This window comes from Sorex araneus, chromosome X (assembly GCF_027595985.1).
Source record: "Sorex araneus isolate mSorAra2 chromosome X, mSorAra2.pri, whole genome shotgun sequence".
NCBI lineage: Eukaryota > Metazoa > Chordata > Mammalia > Eulipotyphla > Soricidae > Sorex > Sorex araneus.
In genome coordinates, this window is record NC_073313.1 from 235,661,816 (window position 1) to 235,681,466 (window position 19,651).

Here is a 19,651-nt window from a genome sequence, read left to right on the forward strand (position 1 = left end):
GAACTCTCATAACCATCTCAAACTCAGGAATAGAACAAACAGATTAGCAGTGATCCCTACCATCTATACTTGCTATCCAAATTTTTGCTATCAGAATTCATAAAACGAATGTATTTGAATAGTGAATTAATTTGTACTTTGCAAATGTGAACAAGATTGTCATTATAGAGTAAAGCAGTTATACTATGAATAAAATGCAACAGTTGCATAAGTACCTGAAACTATGTTTCTGTTATAAATGATTTCTACTGAAATGTTTTAATTTCAGCTGGAGTGGACTACAGATAATAGAAATGTTATTGGAGAAACTGTGACAGTTGCATCTGCAGAAGGTTAGTTATCCTGATACTTTTTGTTGTTGTTTTGGGCTCCACCCAGTTGATAGGGAGCCAGCTGACTTGAAACACAACATGACTCATTCAGATCTATAAATCAGACCTATAAATCTGGAGGCAGCTTGGAACCATGCAGCCAGACCTGACCCTCCAAAGATGAAAGACGAGGAACTTGTCTTTCTAACTGAAATATCTGAGCTGCTCAGTTTGGGCTCTGCACTGGTTTCCTATGGAGTTTGTTCTTCATGAACTTGAAAGTAGCAAGATTATGTAACTCATCCAGAATTTACAGCTAGGGTATGGAGGCCTGGCCTTTTGGAGAGGACCTCTTTTAAGCCAAGCATTGTAGTAGGCACTAGATTTTAGTAGCGAAGAATGATTGATTGTTTAATGTTTGCAGTTGAGTCTCTATAGATTTCACTTATCTATAGAAGGCTAGAAAATAGACTAGTTTCATAGAATGGATAGTGAATTGGATCCAAACTGATACAGAATCTTCTGAGGTAGAAAAGTTTCCTACCTTTCTAGATATGCTGAATTAGAATAAAGGTTGATTAAGAACGTAAATATTTTCACAATGTTCTTAATGGTTATGATTCTGATGATCTATTATGATCAACATGATCTGCCATGTTCTAGAAATAGTGAGATAGGTAACTTCTGAAAGTCCTTTTCAAAACCTTACCTTACTTCTTACTCTGCTCATAAGGGTTGAAATAAAGTGTAGCTCCCTAGAAGTCATGAAAATTGTTTTATTAATAGATTGTTTTTCTCTTATTTAGGAAATTCAGCAGGAGACTCAGTTACTGCTAACGTAGAAACAAAGCAAACAAATTCTTTATCTTTGGAGCCAGCCCACTTTCTCTCCTCATTTTCCTCATTTCCACCCAAAGTATTTACCCAGCTTCAGGTAGTATCCAGTGAAAGCTAAATTTGAGAACTTTATCTTTCTTCCTTAGTTTCCTCTTTTTAGAGATTTTGCAGAATAGTTACAGTATTTATAATTATGCTCAGAGATTAGTAATTTTCTTTTTTGTGTCTTTACGATGATAATTTATATGATATTGGAATTATATCCATGAGAAACCATTATTAGTAATGTAAAAATATTTTAAAATAAAATTAATAGTAACAATTTAAAAATTGGTAATTTAAGCAATATTTTTAAAAATTTGAGGACTTTGCATGTGATTAAAACTTAATTGCACTATTTTTCCTTTGGTTCTTTTTTCTGTTCTTAATATTTGTCAGTAACTAATACTAATAATTTATTCTAATTTTATGTTAAAAAACAATGTAGATATGAGAAAACCATAAGTAATAAGTTCAAACATTTTCATGGAAAATAATTTTTTTTTTTTGGTTTAAAAGGGTTTGCAGTTTACCGCTTCTGATGGATCATCAACTCTGATATCAGAAAATAACCACTCCTCCTCAAGTCCTTCCAGACTTCTGGATTCAATAGAAAGTACTGTAATGAACAATAATTCTCTCCTACTTGATCAAGGTCATAACCTTCAAACAGATACTTGCCTCACTGAAAACAATAGTATTGCTTCTGCCATGGGTAACCTTCCAGAACCAGTTCAAAATCTGGTTGCAGTGGATCAGTTGATAGAAGATGGAGATGTGCAAGATACAGACAATCTGGAAAGAAGTGTTCATCAGATTCTGTTGGGAGATGTGGATACCGTAGATACCATTCCAATACATATTATAGACACCCACCCAGCTCTTAGTAAGTTAAAATCTATATATGATTTTATCATTTTAAAAATCTTTATGGAATATCATCTTTATTACTACAAAAGAATGAGTATGTAAATAATAAGAAGGGGAAAACATTAATATAACTTTAAGAACTTTTAAGCTTAATATTTTAATTCCGCATCAAAATTATTTATTCCTTTATTACCTAGTTTTACATGGAGAACCTGTGGTGATATAATGAGGAAGATCTTTTTAAAATACATTAAAACAAGAAAAATTGGGCCGGAGAGATAGTACAGTGGGTAAGGTGTTTTCCTTGCATGTAACTGGGTTTTATCTCCAGCACTACATATGGTCCCCTGAACCCCACCAGGAGTGATCTTTGAGCACAAAGCCAGAAATAATATCTGAGCACAGCTGGGTGGGGCCCTGAAAACGAATACAAGAACAATTTTAAAAGAGGGTACTAAAGAAGATAGTACAGCAGGTAAGGTGTTTGCCTTGCATTCTATCAACCCAGGTTTAATCCCCAGCATTCCAAATCATCGCTTGAGCACTGCCAGAAGTGATTCCTGGGTATACAGCCAGGATGAGCCTGTTGGGTGTGGCACAAAAGAGAAAAAAAAACTATTCTAGGGGCCAAAGAGAGTATAGTATGCCTTGCATACGATCAATCTTGGTTTGATCCAGATACGGTTCCCTGTACCTAAAACCAAAAAAACACAAAACAACTTTAGTGTACTGAATTATGGAAAAATTGATACACATGAAAAATGGAATAAAGAAGTAAATATGAAGGCTAAAGGAAAATTCTGAGTTTCAGATTTAAATGTTGAATTTCATGGAAAGTGAAGTATAACCGGTAAATTTTGGAAACTGGAGTTTAATCCCAAACTTTACTTTCACTCTATGAACCTGGTGAACATGATAACAATTTTTAAATTCCTACTTGACCTACATCACTTTCTTACTGATTTTTCTGGATTGAGCCTTTATTGGAAGGGGAGGGGTGTGTATTTTAACTTGCTTTATTAAATTAAAGCAGAAGAACAAAAACTATCATAAAAGTTGATGCGGGGGGGGGGGCAGATTACTGCAGATAGGGCGTTTGCCTTGCATGCGGCTGACCTAGGTTCGATCCCTGGCATCCTATATGGTCCCCTGAGCACAGCCAGGAGTAATTTCTGAGTGCAGAGCCAGGACTTAACCCGTGAGCATTGCCAGGTGTGACCCAAGAAGCAAAAAAAGAAAAAAAAAAGTTGACATAAAATATATGAAGTTGCTTGCTTGTTTTGTGTATACCTAGTCATCATTCTTCAGGGTATAGGAAACTCTAAGTTCCTTTCAAAAAAGAATCTTTGTATTTGGCAGCTGTAGCAATAATAAAGGTGTCAAGCTTGACCCCAGTTTAAATCCCTGACAGTCCATTTGATTCTCCTGCACTGCCAGGCGTAATCTCTGAGCACAGAGCCAGCAGTAATCTCTGAGCACAGTCAGGTGTGGTCCAAACCACCTCCTTCCCCCCAAGAAATACTCTTCATCTTTTAAATTTATCAAAAGCTTTATTTCTAAGAAAATTTATCCATAGTACTGCAGCAATGGTAACTACTGAGGAGGTTTAGAAAAAAATTAAAAGAATTACATTTTAATACATATACTACATAAAATAGTTGGTAATATCTTCATTTTACAAATGGGAAAACTAAGGCTTGGACTGTCTATGAAACTCTTGTAAATGTCAATCCCTTGTTATTCCTGGCTTTGCCCCAGGAATTACTCCTTGTGGTGCTTTGGGGTACCATACGCTGTGGATCATACCTGGGTTGGCCATGTGCAAGGCAGACATCCGACCTGCTATAGTGCTCCAGCTCCTACATTTGGAAATATTTTAAATAAGTAAACATATAGGTCAGAACTGTCATTAAAGATGAGGTATGCTTTTTCCTAATTTACTTTGTGTGAAGTTTGAGGTGGGTACAATCCCTTGATATATGAACACATATGGAGATTACCTGGAATGGTAATGTCTGTAAACTTGTAACATATAATTCTTTTTCTTAGCAAAGTAAATATGTTTCAAACACTGGCAGGTTTCCTGAATTTTGTTTAGACAGACATTTTTAAAGACAGTTACACAGGTTTAAATGTAGAATATTTCTAGTGCCAAGAAGATAGCTCAAAAACATGGTGTTCTGATTGACATGCACAGGGACCCAGGTTCTATCATCTGCCTGCATAACCTCCTGAGTATGCTATTGAGTATATGTCCAGTGACTCTCAGCACTGCTAGGGATGGCCCCTCAAATAATATTGATGGTGAATACGGATTATTATAAATGATCTTGTCAAACATTGATTTTATTAGGGAATTTTTGAAGAGAAGAACTATTTTTGAAGAGAATAACTATGGTTTCCTTGATAAAATAGTGTGTTTATTATTAGAAACATTGAAGTTATTTTATATACATGACAGTTAAGACATCAGAAGCAGAGGCCAGAGAGATTGTATAGTGATGGAGGACTTTGTCTTGTATCCCTCTGGCTCTGCTTTGAATTCCAGATATCACATATGGTTCCCTGTGCACTGCCAGATGTCATTGAGTACAGTCAGGAATGGCATCTGAGCACTCCTGTATGTGTCTCTCATGCCCCTGTCCCCAGGGAAAAAAAAAAAGAATGTTAGAAACTATGAGTTCTCAGGCACACCAACTAATTTTCTGTTTTTGTTTTTGGACGCCACCCAGTGGTGCTGTGGGCTACTCCTAGCTGAGTGCTTATGGGCACTGGTGGAGGGATAAATACTCAAGCTGTATATTACTGAAACACAAGCACGAGAATATGTAAACCTGTATCTGTACCCCCATGGTGATTCATTCATTTTAAAAAAAAAGAAATATATTGTTTAAAAAGTCACCTACAGCGCATATGCTGCCTGAGCCCATGTGCTGCTTGTGCTCATGTGGCCGAGCACATGTGTCGCCCGCATCTCCCCTCTTGAGATGTGTACTTTCATGCTTTCATACATTTGTGTCTAAAGCTCGGTAATATGTAGGGGCTTCCTCCACCCTTGGAGAAGCCCGAGTTCTCCCTTGAGCACGTTATTCTTACTATTTCTCTCTCCCACTTATCCTTTCCTCCTTCCCTCAGAAACCTCTAAATAAAATCTATTTACTTCAAAAAAAAAAAATTCACCTACAAATAAAACATAATCTTTAAAAAAAAAAAGTGAAAGCTATGTAGTACCAGTGATTGAAACCAGGAATCCCATATGTGTACTCCAGCCCTTTGAACTATCTCCTTGTCCTCAAATTTGTTTTCTTAATTATAAGGCTCCCCCCCTTCAAACTGATGTGTTTTCACTTTGCTTTTAAATTCTTATACTAAAGATTCCAGTGCCATGAATTACACTAACTTTTAGGGTTGTTGTTTTTTTTCAACTTTAAAGTTGAAGAACATCCAGAAGATACCATTTCTGTGGACCAAGATAAGCAAGAATCCAAAGAACCAGTATTGTCTATGGAATAAAAAATAAATTGGGACTGTAAGAATTTAATTTATTGAAGCTTTTCATAACTTACAACTGGTGACATCTGTTGTCAGAAAAGAAGGTGAATATTGTCAAAGTGCAGCATTATGATAAGTGGACAGAAGAGTAATTCCATGAAAAGCTTTGATGTAAAACTGATGTATTTGATGCCAATTTCATAATTTTTACTTAAGATACCTTATTTTGTATTAATACTGTGTGTTTTGATGATCTTATAAGGCAGTATATCAGAAGACTATCTGAACTTATCCATGTCTGAAAACAAACATGTTATACTCTGAAAAATACCCAAATTTAATTCTTACAAGGCAAAAATAACAAAAACAATGTGTGAATGTATGTTTGTATGTTGTAACTTTTTCAAGTTTTAAAAGAACTTCCTCTTAAAAGTTGTGAAGAATTTCTTTTTAATCGGCAGACAGATGAGAGTCTGTCCTATTTGGAAAGATGAAACAATAGATTTTATATTCATGTTACCCAGAAGTCACATTTTTGTAATCTGTGTAGCTGTATTTTAGCTTTTTGCATTCTACTTTTTGTCTTAACAACTACAGACTTAATACAAAAGTCACCTAGTAGTAATTTAAATTGTTTTAATAATTCTGGAAATTTCAACCTGAATTAATCACATATAAAACAGAAACAAATTTATAAACAGTATTGTAATGAAACAGTATTTCTATAGATGTAGAAATGGTGAGAATCAAAAAAAAAGAATAATAGAGTTCCTGATGCTTACAAATAATTCAGAAACTTTTTAAAATCAGCAGAGAATTTCCCCCTCTATTTTGTATTGAAGATTTTGCTCTTGTTTGAAGAATATTTGAATTATATTTATTTTTCTGTGTCAGAGTTCTTATTGAATGGATAACATTAGAATGTATAATATTTCAAGGTAAGTATAGTTTAAAATTTAGTTTTTGTTTAAAACATAAAAAAGTTGAGTATTAGCTTTAAATACAAAATAAAAACTAATCATTATAAGTTTGCTTTGTGAAGAAATTAACCTAAAGGTTTTCCCCAGAGGTCACTGTTGATATAGCTGAAATTTAATTTAAAAATAATGAAGGACAGGAGAGACAGTACAGGGTTTAGGCTCCTAACTTGTATTCTAAAATAGTGCCCGGTTCTGATCTGTGACACTATGTATGACCCTTGAATCACTACCAGGATTGATCCCTGAGCACACAGGATCAGGAGTAATCCCTAAGCACTGCCAGTTGTAACCCCCTCAAAATCAAAAATAAATAAAAATTAAAATACTAAGGATTGTGACTGGAGCGATAGTACAAAGTTAAGGTGCTTGCCCTACACATTGCCAACTCTGAATCAATCTACAGCACTGCTTATTATCTCCTTAGCACCACAAAAAGTGATTCCTGAACACAGAGCCAGAAATAAGCACCTGCAGGTGTAGACCCCCAAAGCAGTAAAATAAAATAAAAGTGTTTCTGGGGCCAGAAATGCGGATGAATGGTAGGACACATTCCTCATATATTTGAATATGGGTTTCATCCATAGTACCACCAAAAACAAAAATTTGTTTAAAGTATATTTAAAAATAAAGCAGCCAAATATAACATGAAATTTAACAGTACATAAATAGCACTGTTGTCCCATTGTTTATTGATTTTCTCGAGTGGGCACCAGTAATGTCTCCAATGTAAACTTGTTACTGTTTTTGGCATATCTAATATGCCTGGGGAGCTTGCCAGGCTCTGCCATGCAGGGCGGGATACTCTCGGTAGCTTTCTGGGCTCTCCGAAAGGGACGGAGGAATCGAACCCGGGTCGGCCACTTGCAAGGCAAACGCCTTACGTGCTGTTCTATCACTCCAGTCACATAACTGAGTTATTTTTGCCTTTTTAAAATCCAACCTCCTGTTACTAATTCATTTTAACAGTTTTGGGTACATTAAAGCACTCTTAACTGGAATTCTAAAATTCCTTATTCTTTGGATAAATATGCTGTTTACTATAAAGTATATCACTATAAATATAGTACATATTCAATTATAGCTATACATTTTGATAAGAATTGGTTCTCTTATTTCTAAGAATTGAAAATACTTTATGTTAGCAATGATAGGGGCAGCTTATAAAATTCTGGGGTTTTTTTTGTTTGTTTTGCTTTTTAGGTCACATCTGACAAATGCCCAGGGGTTATTCCTGGCTCTTTATTCAGGAATCATTCCTGGTGGTGCTCAGGGTACCATATGGGATGCTGGAATTGAGCATGGGTTGGCCATGTGCAAGGCAAATGCCCTACCCTCTGAACTATTGCTCTAGCCCCTAAAGTTCTGTTGTTATGCTATGTTAAATACAGCTTAGTTATTTCAAAACCATATTTTTATAATATTAATTTTTTAATTTTTGAGCCACATCCAACAGCGCTCAGGAAGTCATTCCTGACAGGCTCTTAGGAACACACGTGATGCTAGGGATTAAACTTGGGCTGGCCGAGTGCAAGGCAAATGTTCTACCTATTCTGCTATCACTCTGGCTCCCTTAAAACCCAGATCTTTTAGTATGTATGTACTTAGAAGGGTTAAATCTAAGTTAATTTTTAGCTGAGTGTTATTTTGTAGATAATAGTCTTTTCATTTTTATTTCTTGCTTTCATAGATCTTTACAACTTTTAGGGGACTAGAGCTGGTAATGCATTTATTTGCCTTATACATGGCAGACCCGGGTGGGTTTGATCTTCAGCATCTCTTATGGTCCCCGCCAGGAGTAACACCTGAGCACCATTGGGTGTGGCCCCCCAAATCCAAACAATAACAAAAAATTTACAGAAATAGTTTATTAATTATTTCACAAATTGAACTATGTTCTTTTGGAGACATTCTTTTTTTGATGTTGAGTTGCAAAGGAGAAATGCTTTGAAAATATAAATCCTAGACAGTTACCATTGACAATGAAATATGTTAGAGGATTCATGCTTTGGAACTACTTCATATACAAAGTATAGCTAAAAAATACTTTGTTTTATTCTTTATGAGTATCTCTTCTGTTACAGTTTTTTCTTATCAGTATTGAGTTACAATTCATCCTCCCCAGAAACAAACAAAAAAGAACAAAAAGAACTTTAAAGAAGGCTTAAATTCCTAATTCTATACTTTTTTGGTTTTTAGGTAGAAACTGGAACTATCAGTATTTTCATGTAAGTATTTCAATCAGTAGGTCTTTAAAAATGGTTTCCAAATTAGTTTTCAACAATTTATTTGTTCTGTAAATGCATCTTCAGTAACAGTATATCAATATTTTAAAGATGCTTAGCATTGCTTTTTAAAAAGAATACTTACATATTTTAATTTTTATCATTTTTAAATGAACAGGATATCAAATGCAAGTGCATAAAAATTTGGTTATCTATATTTGGCGTTCTCCTATACAGCTCTACAGCAAAGTTTGACCTAAGCTCTTTTGTTTTATATGCTTCGGGGTATAAATACCTTTTGTAATAAGATGAACATTTGAAATATGCAGCTAAGAATTCATAATTACAGCCAGCTTCATTTTTCATCGTAGTTTTCATGTTTCAAGCTTTCAAATAAACTTGATATGTGTGCATCAGTTAATTGTAGATAAACTCAGCCAAGATGTATATTTCCCGCAACAGTAATTTTCTATGTAAGCACACTTAACATACTTAAAAAAGAAAACTTTTATATCATATACATGGTGAATATTTTCTACCACTCATGAAAGTGGTACAGTGCATAAATTTGGACATCTGGTTCTGCATCATAATTTCTAATTTTGAGGCCCACCAGCTTGTGTTTCTTTATATGCCATCAGATATATACTTAATCATGTAAGTAGAACAAAAATATTGTTTAACTTGTTCCAGGTTAAAAAATTTTAATGTGTATTATAATTTAATGTAAAATATCCTTGCTACATTGTAATTTTTTCATTAAAGTGTATTATTTTTCTTAAATGTGTTAGTTTTCTTTTTGTAATTTTCCTGAAGATGGTGGTAATTTTGTTCCTCTTAAATATGCTGAATAAACACTTTGATACCTATTAGAGTTGACTAGAGGCTAGTGCAAAATTTGAAACCTAAAAATTCTTAAGCATAACTACTTAGTTATTCCTAATAGTAATACATTGGAGAGATATTGTCATCATAAATATTTTAAAACAATGTTTGTCATAAGATATAAGCAATTATTTTTCTCAAAACTTATTTTGGCACTGTAACATCTTTAAAGATGTATATTTTAGAAGTACTTTCAGAAATATGTGGGTTGTTTTTGTTTGTTTTGGGGCCACCACTGTCGCTGCTTGGGATTACTTCTGACTCTGCGTTTAGGAACCACTTCTAAGGACCATATTGCATGCCAGGGATCAAACCTGGGATCGAAGCTGGGTAGGTCCTGTGCAAGGCAAGCGCCTTAACCCACTGTACTATAGCTCTGGCCCCCAGAAATAATGTGATTTGAAAAGGAGATTTGTTTCCCACTGCTTATTTTTGCTTTATTTCATTCTGCCTTTTATTCTGAATCATATGGTAATCTTACTCTCTCCATAAAGAAATTGTATTGGCTCTTTCCCATTAGCTGATTTAGGCATTAGACATCTTAAATTGTACTAATATTTGATATCTAAATATTTTGGGGGTGGCATCAGGCCCCATCAGTGGTGGTGTAAAGAACCATGCAGTACTAGGGATCAAAATGGTACTGGCCATAAGCAAAGCAAGCACCTTAACCCCCATATTATCTCTCTGGCCTAAATATTTTTTATTCTACATAATTAACTTAGAATGGCAAGTCTTAATATACTTTGCCACATGTTATCTACTGGTTTTATTTTTAAATGGTACAAATAAATATTGCCAACTGAAATCTTGAAATGTTAGGAATAGGTTCATTCTCCACCCCTGGAGACTGGCCTGCATCTTGACCTGAAATGTGGGGTTTTATATTTATTTTTTATTTTATAGTTCACTCTTTACCCTGGAAATTGGTCCATATATTAACCTGAGGTGTATACTCTTGGACTTTTCTTCTGGAAAAGCCTATATTTTTCTGGAACACATATCTTTCTTTTCTTCTCCCTCACTTTGTCTAAGTAAATTTCTTTAAATAAAGCTACTTTACCATACACACACAGACACAGACACACACACACACGAACACACACCAGCTTCAGGAGTAAAATAGAATTAAAAAATCTCACTTGCTAAAAGATGCTAAATTGATTTATGAGAAAATAATTGTTAGGTTAATATGTGTAACGTCTGATAATATATGAATATGAGTACAGGGAAAATGTTTAAGAGTACAAATCTGCAACTAATAGATATATAAGCTTTTTTTACAGTAAGTTTACATTTATTATGTGCTAGTTACTATGATTAGCACTTTATGTATTTGTTATTTCTATTAATATTCTACTTCAACAGAAAAAATGCTATACATTGAGAAGTTTACTTGTTCAGGGTTATAGACATATAAGATCACAAATGGTCTTGAGCCTCCAATCCTTAATCATGACCACTTATCTGAAATCCCAGTGCCAGCCACGTTTTGGGGGGATATCAGCAAGCTACAGCTGTTAATTCTGTGTTTCTTCTTTTTTAAAAAATTTTTATTTTATTGAATCACCGTGAAAAAAGTTACAAAGCTTTCAGGTTTAAGTCTCAGTCATATAATGATCAAACCCCCATCCCTTCACCAGTGCACATGTTCCACCACCAAGAAGCCCAATATACCCACCTCCCACACACCCCCACCTGAGTGGCTAATGATCTTCATTTTACTCTCTCTATACTTTGAGAGGGCTGGAGTGATAGCACAGAGGTTGGGCTTTCACTTTTCACGCGGCCGACCCATGTTCGATTCCTCCGCCCCTCGGAGAGCCCAGCAAGCTACTGACAGTTTGGAGCCCGCACGGCAGAGCCTGGCAAGCTACCCCTTCGTAGTGGATATGCCAAAAACAGTAACAATAAGTCTCTCAATGAGAGACGTTACTGGTGCCTGCTTGAACAAATCGATGAGCAACGGGATGACAGTGACATACTTTGAGTACATTCAATATTTCAACAGAGGACTCACTATTATTATTTAGAATTTTCCCCCAACAACCAAACCTGCTGAAAAGGCATCATTTGATAATTTGTTTTCCATTGCTGAGAGTAAAGAATATATGAGCTCGTGGCCGTGTGGTTTTGGATTTCTGATATTTTAGTAATTAAGTCCAGAGAGATTTCTGCCAGAAGTCACCGAAAGACAAAGCCTAGAGAGAAAAACATTTCCCTCCCTGGGCAGCCTGGGGTTGTAACTCAGTTCACAGTCTAGATGCATTTCTGTAAGAAGCCACTGGGTGCCAAAAATGATTAGTAGCCCTCCAGGATCAAAATCTTTAAGGAGCAGAGGAACCGTTTTGTGTGTGTGGCTGCTCCGGTTCTCCTCTGGGCGGGCTATATAAGCTTTTGAGATTTAACACACAACTGAATGCACAGTGTAGTCATAGTCAACAATATTAAAATTTAAATTTGCTAAGACTAAATCTTGTTAGGATGTACTTCCCAAGTGGTGCTTAGGAAGCCAAAGGCAATTCTCAGTGATACTTGGCTAACTTGGACTGTAGATCAGTGTGAAGTTTTTTGTTTTGTTTTTATTTAATAATGCAGGAGTACTCCTGTTTGTTTAGCCATTGATTAACCTGATTGAATTGGGCATGAACTCCACATTACTTTTTCTTCTTTAGATTATATCACCATGAGATAGAGTTACAAAGCTTTCATGTTTGAGATTCAGCCATACAATGATGAAACACCCATCACATTTTCCACCACCTACATCCCAGTCCTCACCCTGCCTCTATGGCAGATAGTTTTCCCAATACTCTCTCCAATATTGGGCATTATGTTTTGTTCAGAATTTCCCATCACCATTGAAGCCTACCTGCCAGGAGCAGAAGTTCACTTGTATCACTTGTTATCCTGTTGCTCATCGATTTGCTCAAGCGGGCACCAGTAATGTCTTCATTGTGATACTAGTTGTTACTGTTTTTGGCATATCAAATATGTAGCTTGCCAGGCTCTGCTGTGTGGATGAGATACTCTCAGTAGCTTGCCAGGATCTCCAAGAGGGGCGGAGGAATCGAACCTGGGTTGGCCTTGTGCAAGGCAAATGCCTTAATCGCTTTGCTATCGCTCCAGCCCAGGGACAGACGCTAGATTGTAAATGGTTGGGTTCCAGAGACATCTCTGTATGGCACTAATTTATTTTGAGATTCAATTGGGAGTCTCTGGGCCAGGGCTGTTGGTGCGTTAAGATGGCACCCAGAGACAAATTGTGGACACTTTTGGTCGCCGGGACTCTATCTGGAGTAGACTGGGAGAGCGCACCTGCTCCATCTGGGGTGCCCTAGTGAAATTTTCCAGGTATGGGGCCAGAGAGATCTCTGGCACTGTGGTGTCTTCCGGGACTTGCTGCTGTGACTCTGGGTCAGGGCTATTGGTGCGCTAAGATTCACATTACAAAATTTTCAGCAGATTGTATCTTGGTGAGTTCCATCCTGAGATGGTGGTGTCATGCTGGGGGTACGGTGGTGATTTTGGATTGTAGAAGCAAGTGGCTGCTGGGGGCTCTGCTTGGGCAGGCACCGGCCAATCTGCCCCCCTCCAGTTTATCCCAGTCTGTTCAGCCATACACGGGTCCGAGCTTTTCTACGGATTTTTATCTCTTTCGAGATTTATCTATGGGTCTCTGAAATAAGGCCAATAACTGAGCTTGTATAGCTGAGCCGGAGATGGTTTGTGGATGTGGTTCTCACATACTTAACTTTAGGCTGTTTAATTTCTTGGTAAACTTGGTCCCAAGTTGTTGGGTGAATATTGTGGCGCTTTGGCCTGGCCCATTTCGATGCTAGAGTAGCTCACAGCTTGCCCTGGGTCCATTCTGTCCTTTGTCGGAGCAACTGAGTTGAGAAAGCAGATGCCCAAGAGTAAATATTATTGGAGTCAATTAGCTCCCAACTTACAAAACATAATATTAATAGTCTTCCTGTGTCCATTCAGAAAGGCCATTGCTTTAAGGTAAACTAAGTTCCCTGTGGCAAGGCTGAAAGGACAAACACAATGTTATCCTACAGTTGGGGTCTGGCCATAGACACAGCAGCAATTTGGGGGTATCAGGAAGCCTAAAGCACCATCAGGCTGCTGATGCTCTCATCTCGCAGGTACAGATTGACCTGCTGGCAGCACCATACCCCTGAGAGTGAAGTTTTTAGATGTCATGCTGTTCAGGCTTTCTGGTGCCAGGCACTACCAGGGCATGTTCAAACAGTACTCATGCACTTTTAGTGCATATCCAGGGATGCTCTGGAAGCCATATAGTGCGTTGGATTCAATTCAGGTCAGGAATGTACTGAGTATGCCCTCCAACTACTGCACTATTTTTAGTCCCTAAACCTTTATCTAATTGTTCTCACTTCAAAAAAGAGAAAAAAATTATATAATAGAAACGATAGAGGGCCAGAGTTACAGTCCAGCCAGCAGTGTGTTTGCTTGCTTGAGGCCGACCCCAGTTCAATCCCTGGCATACCATATGGTCCCCCGAGCACCACCAGGAATAATTCCTGAGTGCAGAGTAAGGAGTAACCCCTGAGCATCACAGGGTGTGACCAAAAAAGAAAAAAAATGTTAGCACTATGGTGCTTTGTGGTAATCATACCTACTATACATAACTAATCACATTGTTATGCCCTAGTTTAAGCTTTAAATTGTAAACTATCAATTCTCATTTTATTTTTTGTTTGCTTTGGGCCCACACTTAGCAGATTCAGGGCTTACTCCTGACTGTGGGATGCTGGGGACAGAATCTGGATCAGCTGCTTGCAAGGAAAGGGCCCTACCTGCTGTACTATTGTTCAGGCTTCAAATCTCAATTTAAAAAATGCTGAAGTTTAAATGCTAGAATTTAAATACATATTATGTATATACATCTTTGAAACTGCCAGCAGATAAGATCATGAACATAACCATCAACCTCAGCAATTTCATACAGTTCTCTGGTAGTCTATCCTACTTTTCCTATCTCCCACCTACCATCACCATACATTCTGTTTGACCTCCTGCGTTGTTAGTAGGCATCAAATTTGTTTTGTCTGAAATGCAATATAACTATAATAATGTGGTAATTCTTTTTCTCTCAGTAATAAAGGATAGGCATTCTCTGTAAAGAACTACCCCCACACGTGAGGGATGTGTGTTCGAGGGCTCTCTAGGAAGCTCTCTCTCACCACCCACTTCAGTGTTCTCGAGCTGCTGTGTATGGACAGGATCAGAATGGCTGTAGGTGATGAGCAGGAGAAGGAAGAAGGACCAGACTGGTTGCTGACTAGTTACCATTTATTCAATCTCTCTCTCTCTCTCTCTCCTCTCTCATCTCTCTCATCTCTCTCTCCTCTCTCATCTCTCTCTCATACTCTTCTTTCCTAGCTCCTCATTCCCCAATCCCCACTCCCCGGATTCAGACTCTCTGGATTCAGACTCTCACTACTTCTCTTGGATTCTGATCCCCCACCACCACCTACTTCTCTTGGATTCTGTCTCGACCCTTGGCTGCTGCTTTTGCATTCTGACTTGACCCCGACTTCTCCCTCCACCCCTTTTTATATCTCTCCACCTTGCCCTCTGGGCCCAAGCTCCACTTGGTCTGGAAGCAAAAACAACATAAGGAAGGCCTTCCTGATGGCTCACAGGCAAAATACCACTTAAGGTGTTTTTCTCCTTTATTTATTTTTGTGTGGACACAGTAAGAGATACATTGAAGTTTGTAGGGGAGATCTCATGCGAACATCTTGCCACAGACTCAGACTACAGAGCTCAGGCCAGGTTAATTATTCCTAACCCTAGCAGGGTCCAAATCTAGTTATTACCTTTTAGATCATGACAGCATCTGTCCATGACCAAGCTCTTAACTTACAGTTAAGCATTAGGCTCTTTGGCGAGGCCCATCTCGATGCCAGGGTAGCACATAACTCACTGCTTACCCTGGGTCCATCCCTTCCCTCATCGGGACCCTGCTTTTGGGGGTGCTAGGAAGTAAGGGCAGCTGAGGCTTAGGTTGAGAGAACAGATGTGGGGGAGGAAAGTATCATTTAAAGTCAAATGACTCCCACATAACAAAAGCATACCATTTATTACTGTCTTCCTGTGCCCATACAAAAAGGACATTGCTCTGAATATACTATACAAAGAACTTAAGGAGAAGAGAAAATATTTACAAGTCAACGGAGCACACAGAAAGAAGTTACAAATAAGCACAGAGGAAAGGGAGCATTGTGATGGGAACAACCCAATAAACCTAAACTACCTGAGGCTAGGTTATCCTACAATTATCTTTATGTATTTATATGTTTCTAGTTTTAACTTTCATTGACTCATTGATTTATAGTTTTATGACATTTCAGGGTTTAGTTTCATATGTGTATAATTGTCACCATTCTCTCCACCGAAGTTCCAGTGCCTTATCACTTCCAAAAATATCCCTTTACACATTCCTCCCACCTCCTCCTCCCCTTCCCCTTAGGTAACCACTAGTTTTAGCTAGGTGTTCACTGTCCAAGATTTTTGTTGTTTCTTGCTAGTTTTTCTTACTTTCCTTCTTACTTGCTTACTTTATAATTCATATTCCATCTATAAATTAAGTTTTCTGACAATTATCTTTTACTTTCTCATTTCACTTAGTATAATCAGTTCATTCACTGCGGGGCATGATTAAAATTTTTAATGGCAGAGTGGTTTCCATTGAGTATACAGAACACAGCTCCTTTATCCTTCCTTTCCTTTCCCTTCTCCCTCCCTCCCTTCTTTCTTTCTTTCTTTCTTTCTTTCTTTCTTTCTTTCTTTCTTTCTTTCTTTCTTTCTTTCTTTCTTTCTTTCTTTCTTTCTTTCTTTTCTTTCCCTCTCTCCTTCCTTCCTTCCTTCCTTCCTTCCTTCCTTCCTTCCTTCCTCCCTCCCTCCCTCCCTCCCTCCCTCCCTCCCTCCCTCCCTCCCTTCCTTCCTTCCTTCCTTCCTTCCTTCCTTCCTTCCTTCCTTCCTTCCTTCCTTCCTTCCTTCCTTCCTTCCTTCCTCCCTTCCATCTTCCCTTCCTTCCATCTTCCCTTTGTCCCTTCCTCCTATCCTCCCTCCCTCCCTCCCTCCCTCCTTTACTTCCTTCCCTTTTCTGTAAGGCATTTAGGTTGATTCCATATTTTGGCCATTGTGAAGAATTCTGCTATGAACATAGGATACAAATACCTTTTTGAAATAGTGTTTTCATATCCTTCAGATAAATACCTCTAAGTGGTATTGCTGAATTATATTTCCTTTCCATTTCTTCTGAGGAATCTTTGTGCTATTTTCCACAGAGATTGTATAAATTTACATTTCCATCAGCAGTGTTCTGAGTTTATATGGATATATTATGACTATATATTATATTATATACTATATATTATGTATATATAATTTATATTATATTATGATATGACTTGTCACTCAGGAGTTAAGATTCATCTTTTTCACAGGATATATGATTAGATTTTTTTACTGCTGAGTAGTATATGAATAGATATTTAATAATTTGTTTCCCCATTAACCTTTAGATGGACATTTGGGTTGCTTACAATTTGTAGTATTTATATATAGCTCTCTAAATATTGTGAAAAAGTCTTTTTATGGACTTCTACTTTATTTCTTTTTATGTTTTTTTGTTTGGGGGGGCACACCTGGTGGTGCTCAGGGGTTATTCCTGACTCTACACTCGGTAATCACTGCTGTGGGTGCTCTGGGGACCATGTGGGATGCTGAAGATGAAACCAGGTCGGCCACATGCAAGGTAAATGCCTTACCCACTGTACCACTGCTATGGCCTCTCATTCATTCCTCTTGATTAAAATATCTAGGAATAAAGTGCCTGGGTAATATGGGAGGTTTAAAAACAGTATTCTAGGATTGAGAAAGATGACTCAAGCCATAGAGTCTAAACCTTGCATATGTGATGTCCTATAGTTATCTGGTAACTATGGGGACCCAGAAAACAGAGGACTATTCCTGAGTCAGGCATAATGGATGCTCAAGACTCATGCATGCAGCATGGCCGAGACAAAGCTACCCACATGGTCCATAGACTCGGATCATATGACAAAGTTTATTAGGAAAAGTAATGGTTAAGTAGATGCTGAGGGAATGTGCCTATGTACACTAGCGAGCAGGTGGTGAAGGAGATAGAGTATTGTTAAGACTAGGAAGAAGCTGCTGAACACTGTCGAAGTTCTAAGGTAGAGGCAGAGGTATTGCTGACACCCAAAGATGTCTGTTTCCCACATCTAAAGCCACTGGACAACCGGTAATCAAGGCCAATTGATCTATATTATTCTTAGAGAATGTCAGGTTTCCCTGGCAACATCCAGGTTACCAGAGAAACTAGTACCCAGGGAACTCCCTACAGGCCCAGCGATCTCTAGTGGTCAAGGGTCCGGCCAGGGAGAACTCAGGAAGAACAGTGTCCTGGGTTCAATCTCCAGTGTTTCATGGCTGCTGAGCACTGCCTGTTGGGTGTGACCCTGAAAACAATCACTGTATCACTATGTATCACTGTCATCCCCTTATTCATTGATTTGCTTGAGCAGGTGCCAGTAACGTCTCCATTCGTCCCTGTTGCATGCTAGTGTAGCTCGATGGCATATTGGGGACTCTTTCAGGATCAGGGGAATGAGGACATGTAAACATGGTTTACAAAATTATTCACTTTATCTTTTTGCCCTCAACAGAATCAGTTGTAAAGTTCAATTTACTTTTTTTTTTTAAATGGTAATACTTTTGGGGCCTGAGCTGATAGTTCAGTGGGTAGGGCATTTACCTTGCGCATGGCTGACTCGTGTTCAATCCCCAGCATCCCATATGGTTCCCTGTGTACTGCCAGGATAATTCCTGAGTGAAGAACCTGAAGTAACTCCTGAGTATCGCCAGGTATGACCCAAAAAGCCCCTAAAAATAATAATAATACTTTTGTGTCTAGGAGGTCTTACATTAGCCTATGGTCAGACTTTTCTCCTGCAATTTTATAGCTTTAATTTTACATTTCAGTCAGTGATCCATTTTGAGTTATTTTTTCTTTGCATAGTACAAGAAAGGTATTGATTTTTCTTTCATTAATGGATAATTGCTTCAGCACCATATTTTGAATGGTTGAATTTAATTTAAATGCACTACCCTTTTGAATAAAAATCCATTAATCAAATACATGTCTCAGTTTCTGAATTCCCCATTTTCTTCTACTGATCTATTGTCTGCTTAGTGATTCTTACCAGGGCAATTTTGCCTGTTGGTCAAGGTCTAGCATTGGGAGATGTAGGGGAGTGGAGCTTTTGGGTTTCACCTGGTGGTGCTCAGGGGCTCTGTGCTTTTATTATCAGGAAAACCTCTGATGTTTCTCAGGAAATCATGTGCAGTCTTATAGACCATGTGAAGGACAGAGAATCATGCCAGGGTTGGTGGCAAGCAAGGCAAGTGCCTTAAATCCTATATTATTTCTCTGGCCCCTGACATAGTTTTAATTATCAGAGCTAATGATAAACCATGACTACTTACTGGTTTTTGATAGAAAAAAGAAAACAAATACTGTTTATAATCAAGAACTGCATAGGGTAGCCCCCATAACAAATAACTGTCTCACCCAAAGTATCATTAGTTCTAAGATGAGAAACTGTCTTGATGCCAGTACCGTAGGTTATGATTCCTATAGTTTTGTAGTAATATAAGTCCTTTAACCTTATTTTTAAAACTCTTTTGGGGGTTCTTATAAATTGAGTGCACTTCCGTGTAAATGTTAGAATTAAAAATTTGGGGGAGCCGTACCCAGTGATGGCTAAGGGTCCACTCCTGACTCTGCACTCAGGAATTGCTCCTGGCTGGGAATTGAACCTGGGTTGCCTGCATACAAGGCAAATGCACTACCCACTGCATTATCGCTCCAACCCCTAGAATCCGATTTTTTAAAAGCCAGATGGTAGTTTTTTCTTCTTTTCATGTTTAGGAGTATGTTTGGGGGTCACAC

The 19,651-nt window shown here is 37.8% G+C and overlaps 1 protein-coding gene across 3 annotated transcripts in view; it reads left to right on the forward strand.

Annotated features, from left to right (window-relative positions):
* The window catches only part of CARF (calcium responsive transcription factor), a 52,934-nt gene extending 43,400 nt beyond the window's left edge, over window positions 1–9,534 (forward strand). For 2 of the 3 annotated variants that reach the window (XM_055120468.1, XM_055120469.1), the window contains 4 exons: window positions 269–332; window positions 1,118–1,245; window positions 1,707–2,073; window positions 5,491–9,534. In XM_055120468.1, coding sequence (XP_054976443.1) covers window positions 269–332; window positions 1,118–1,245; window positions 1,707–2,073; window positions 5,491–5,570 — 639 coding nt within the window. In that variant the 3' untranslated portion in view covers window positions 5,571–9,534. The remainder of the gene's footprint in view (window positions 1–268; window positions 333–1,117; window positions 1,246–1,706; window positions 2,074–5,490) is intronic. The other variant, XR_008627240.1, reaches the window with a different exon arrangement.
* The last annotated feature ends 10,117 nt before the right edge of the window (window positions 9,535–19,651 follow it).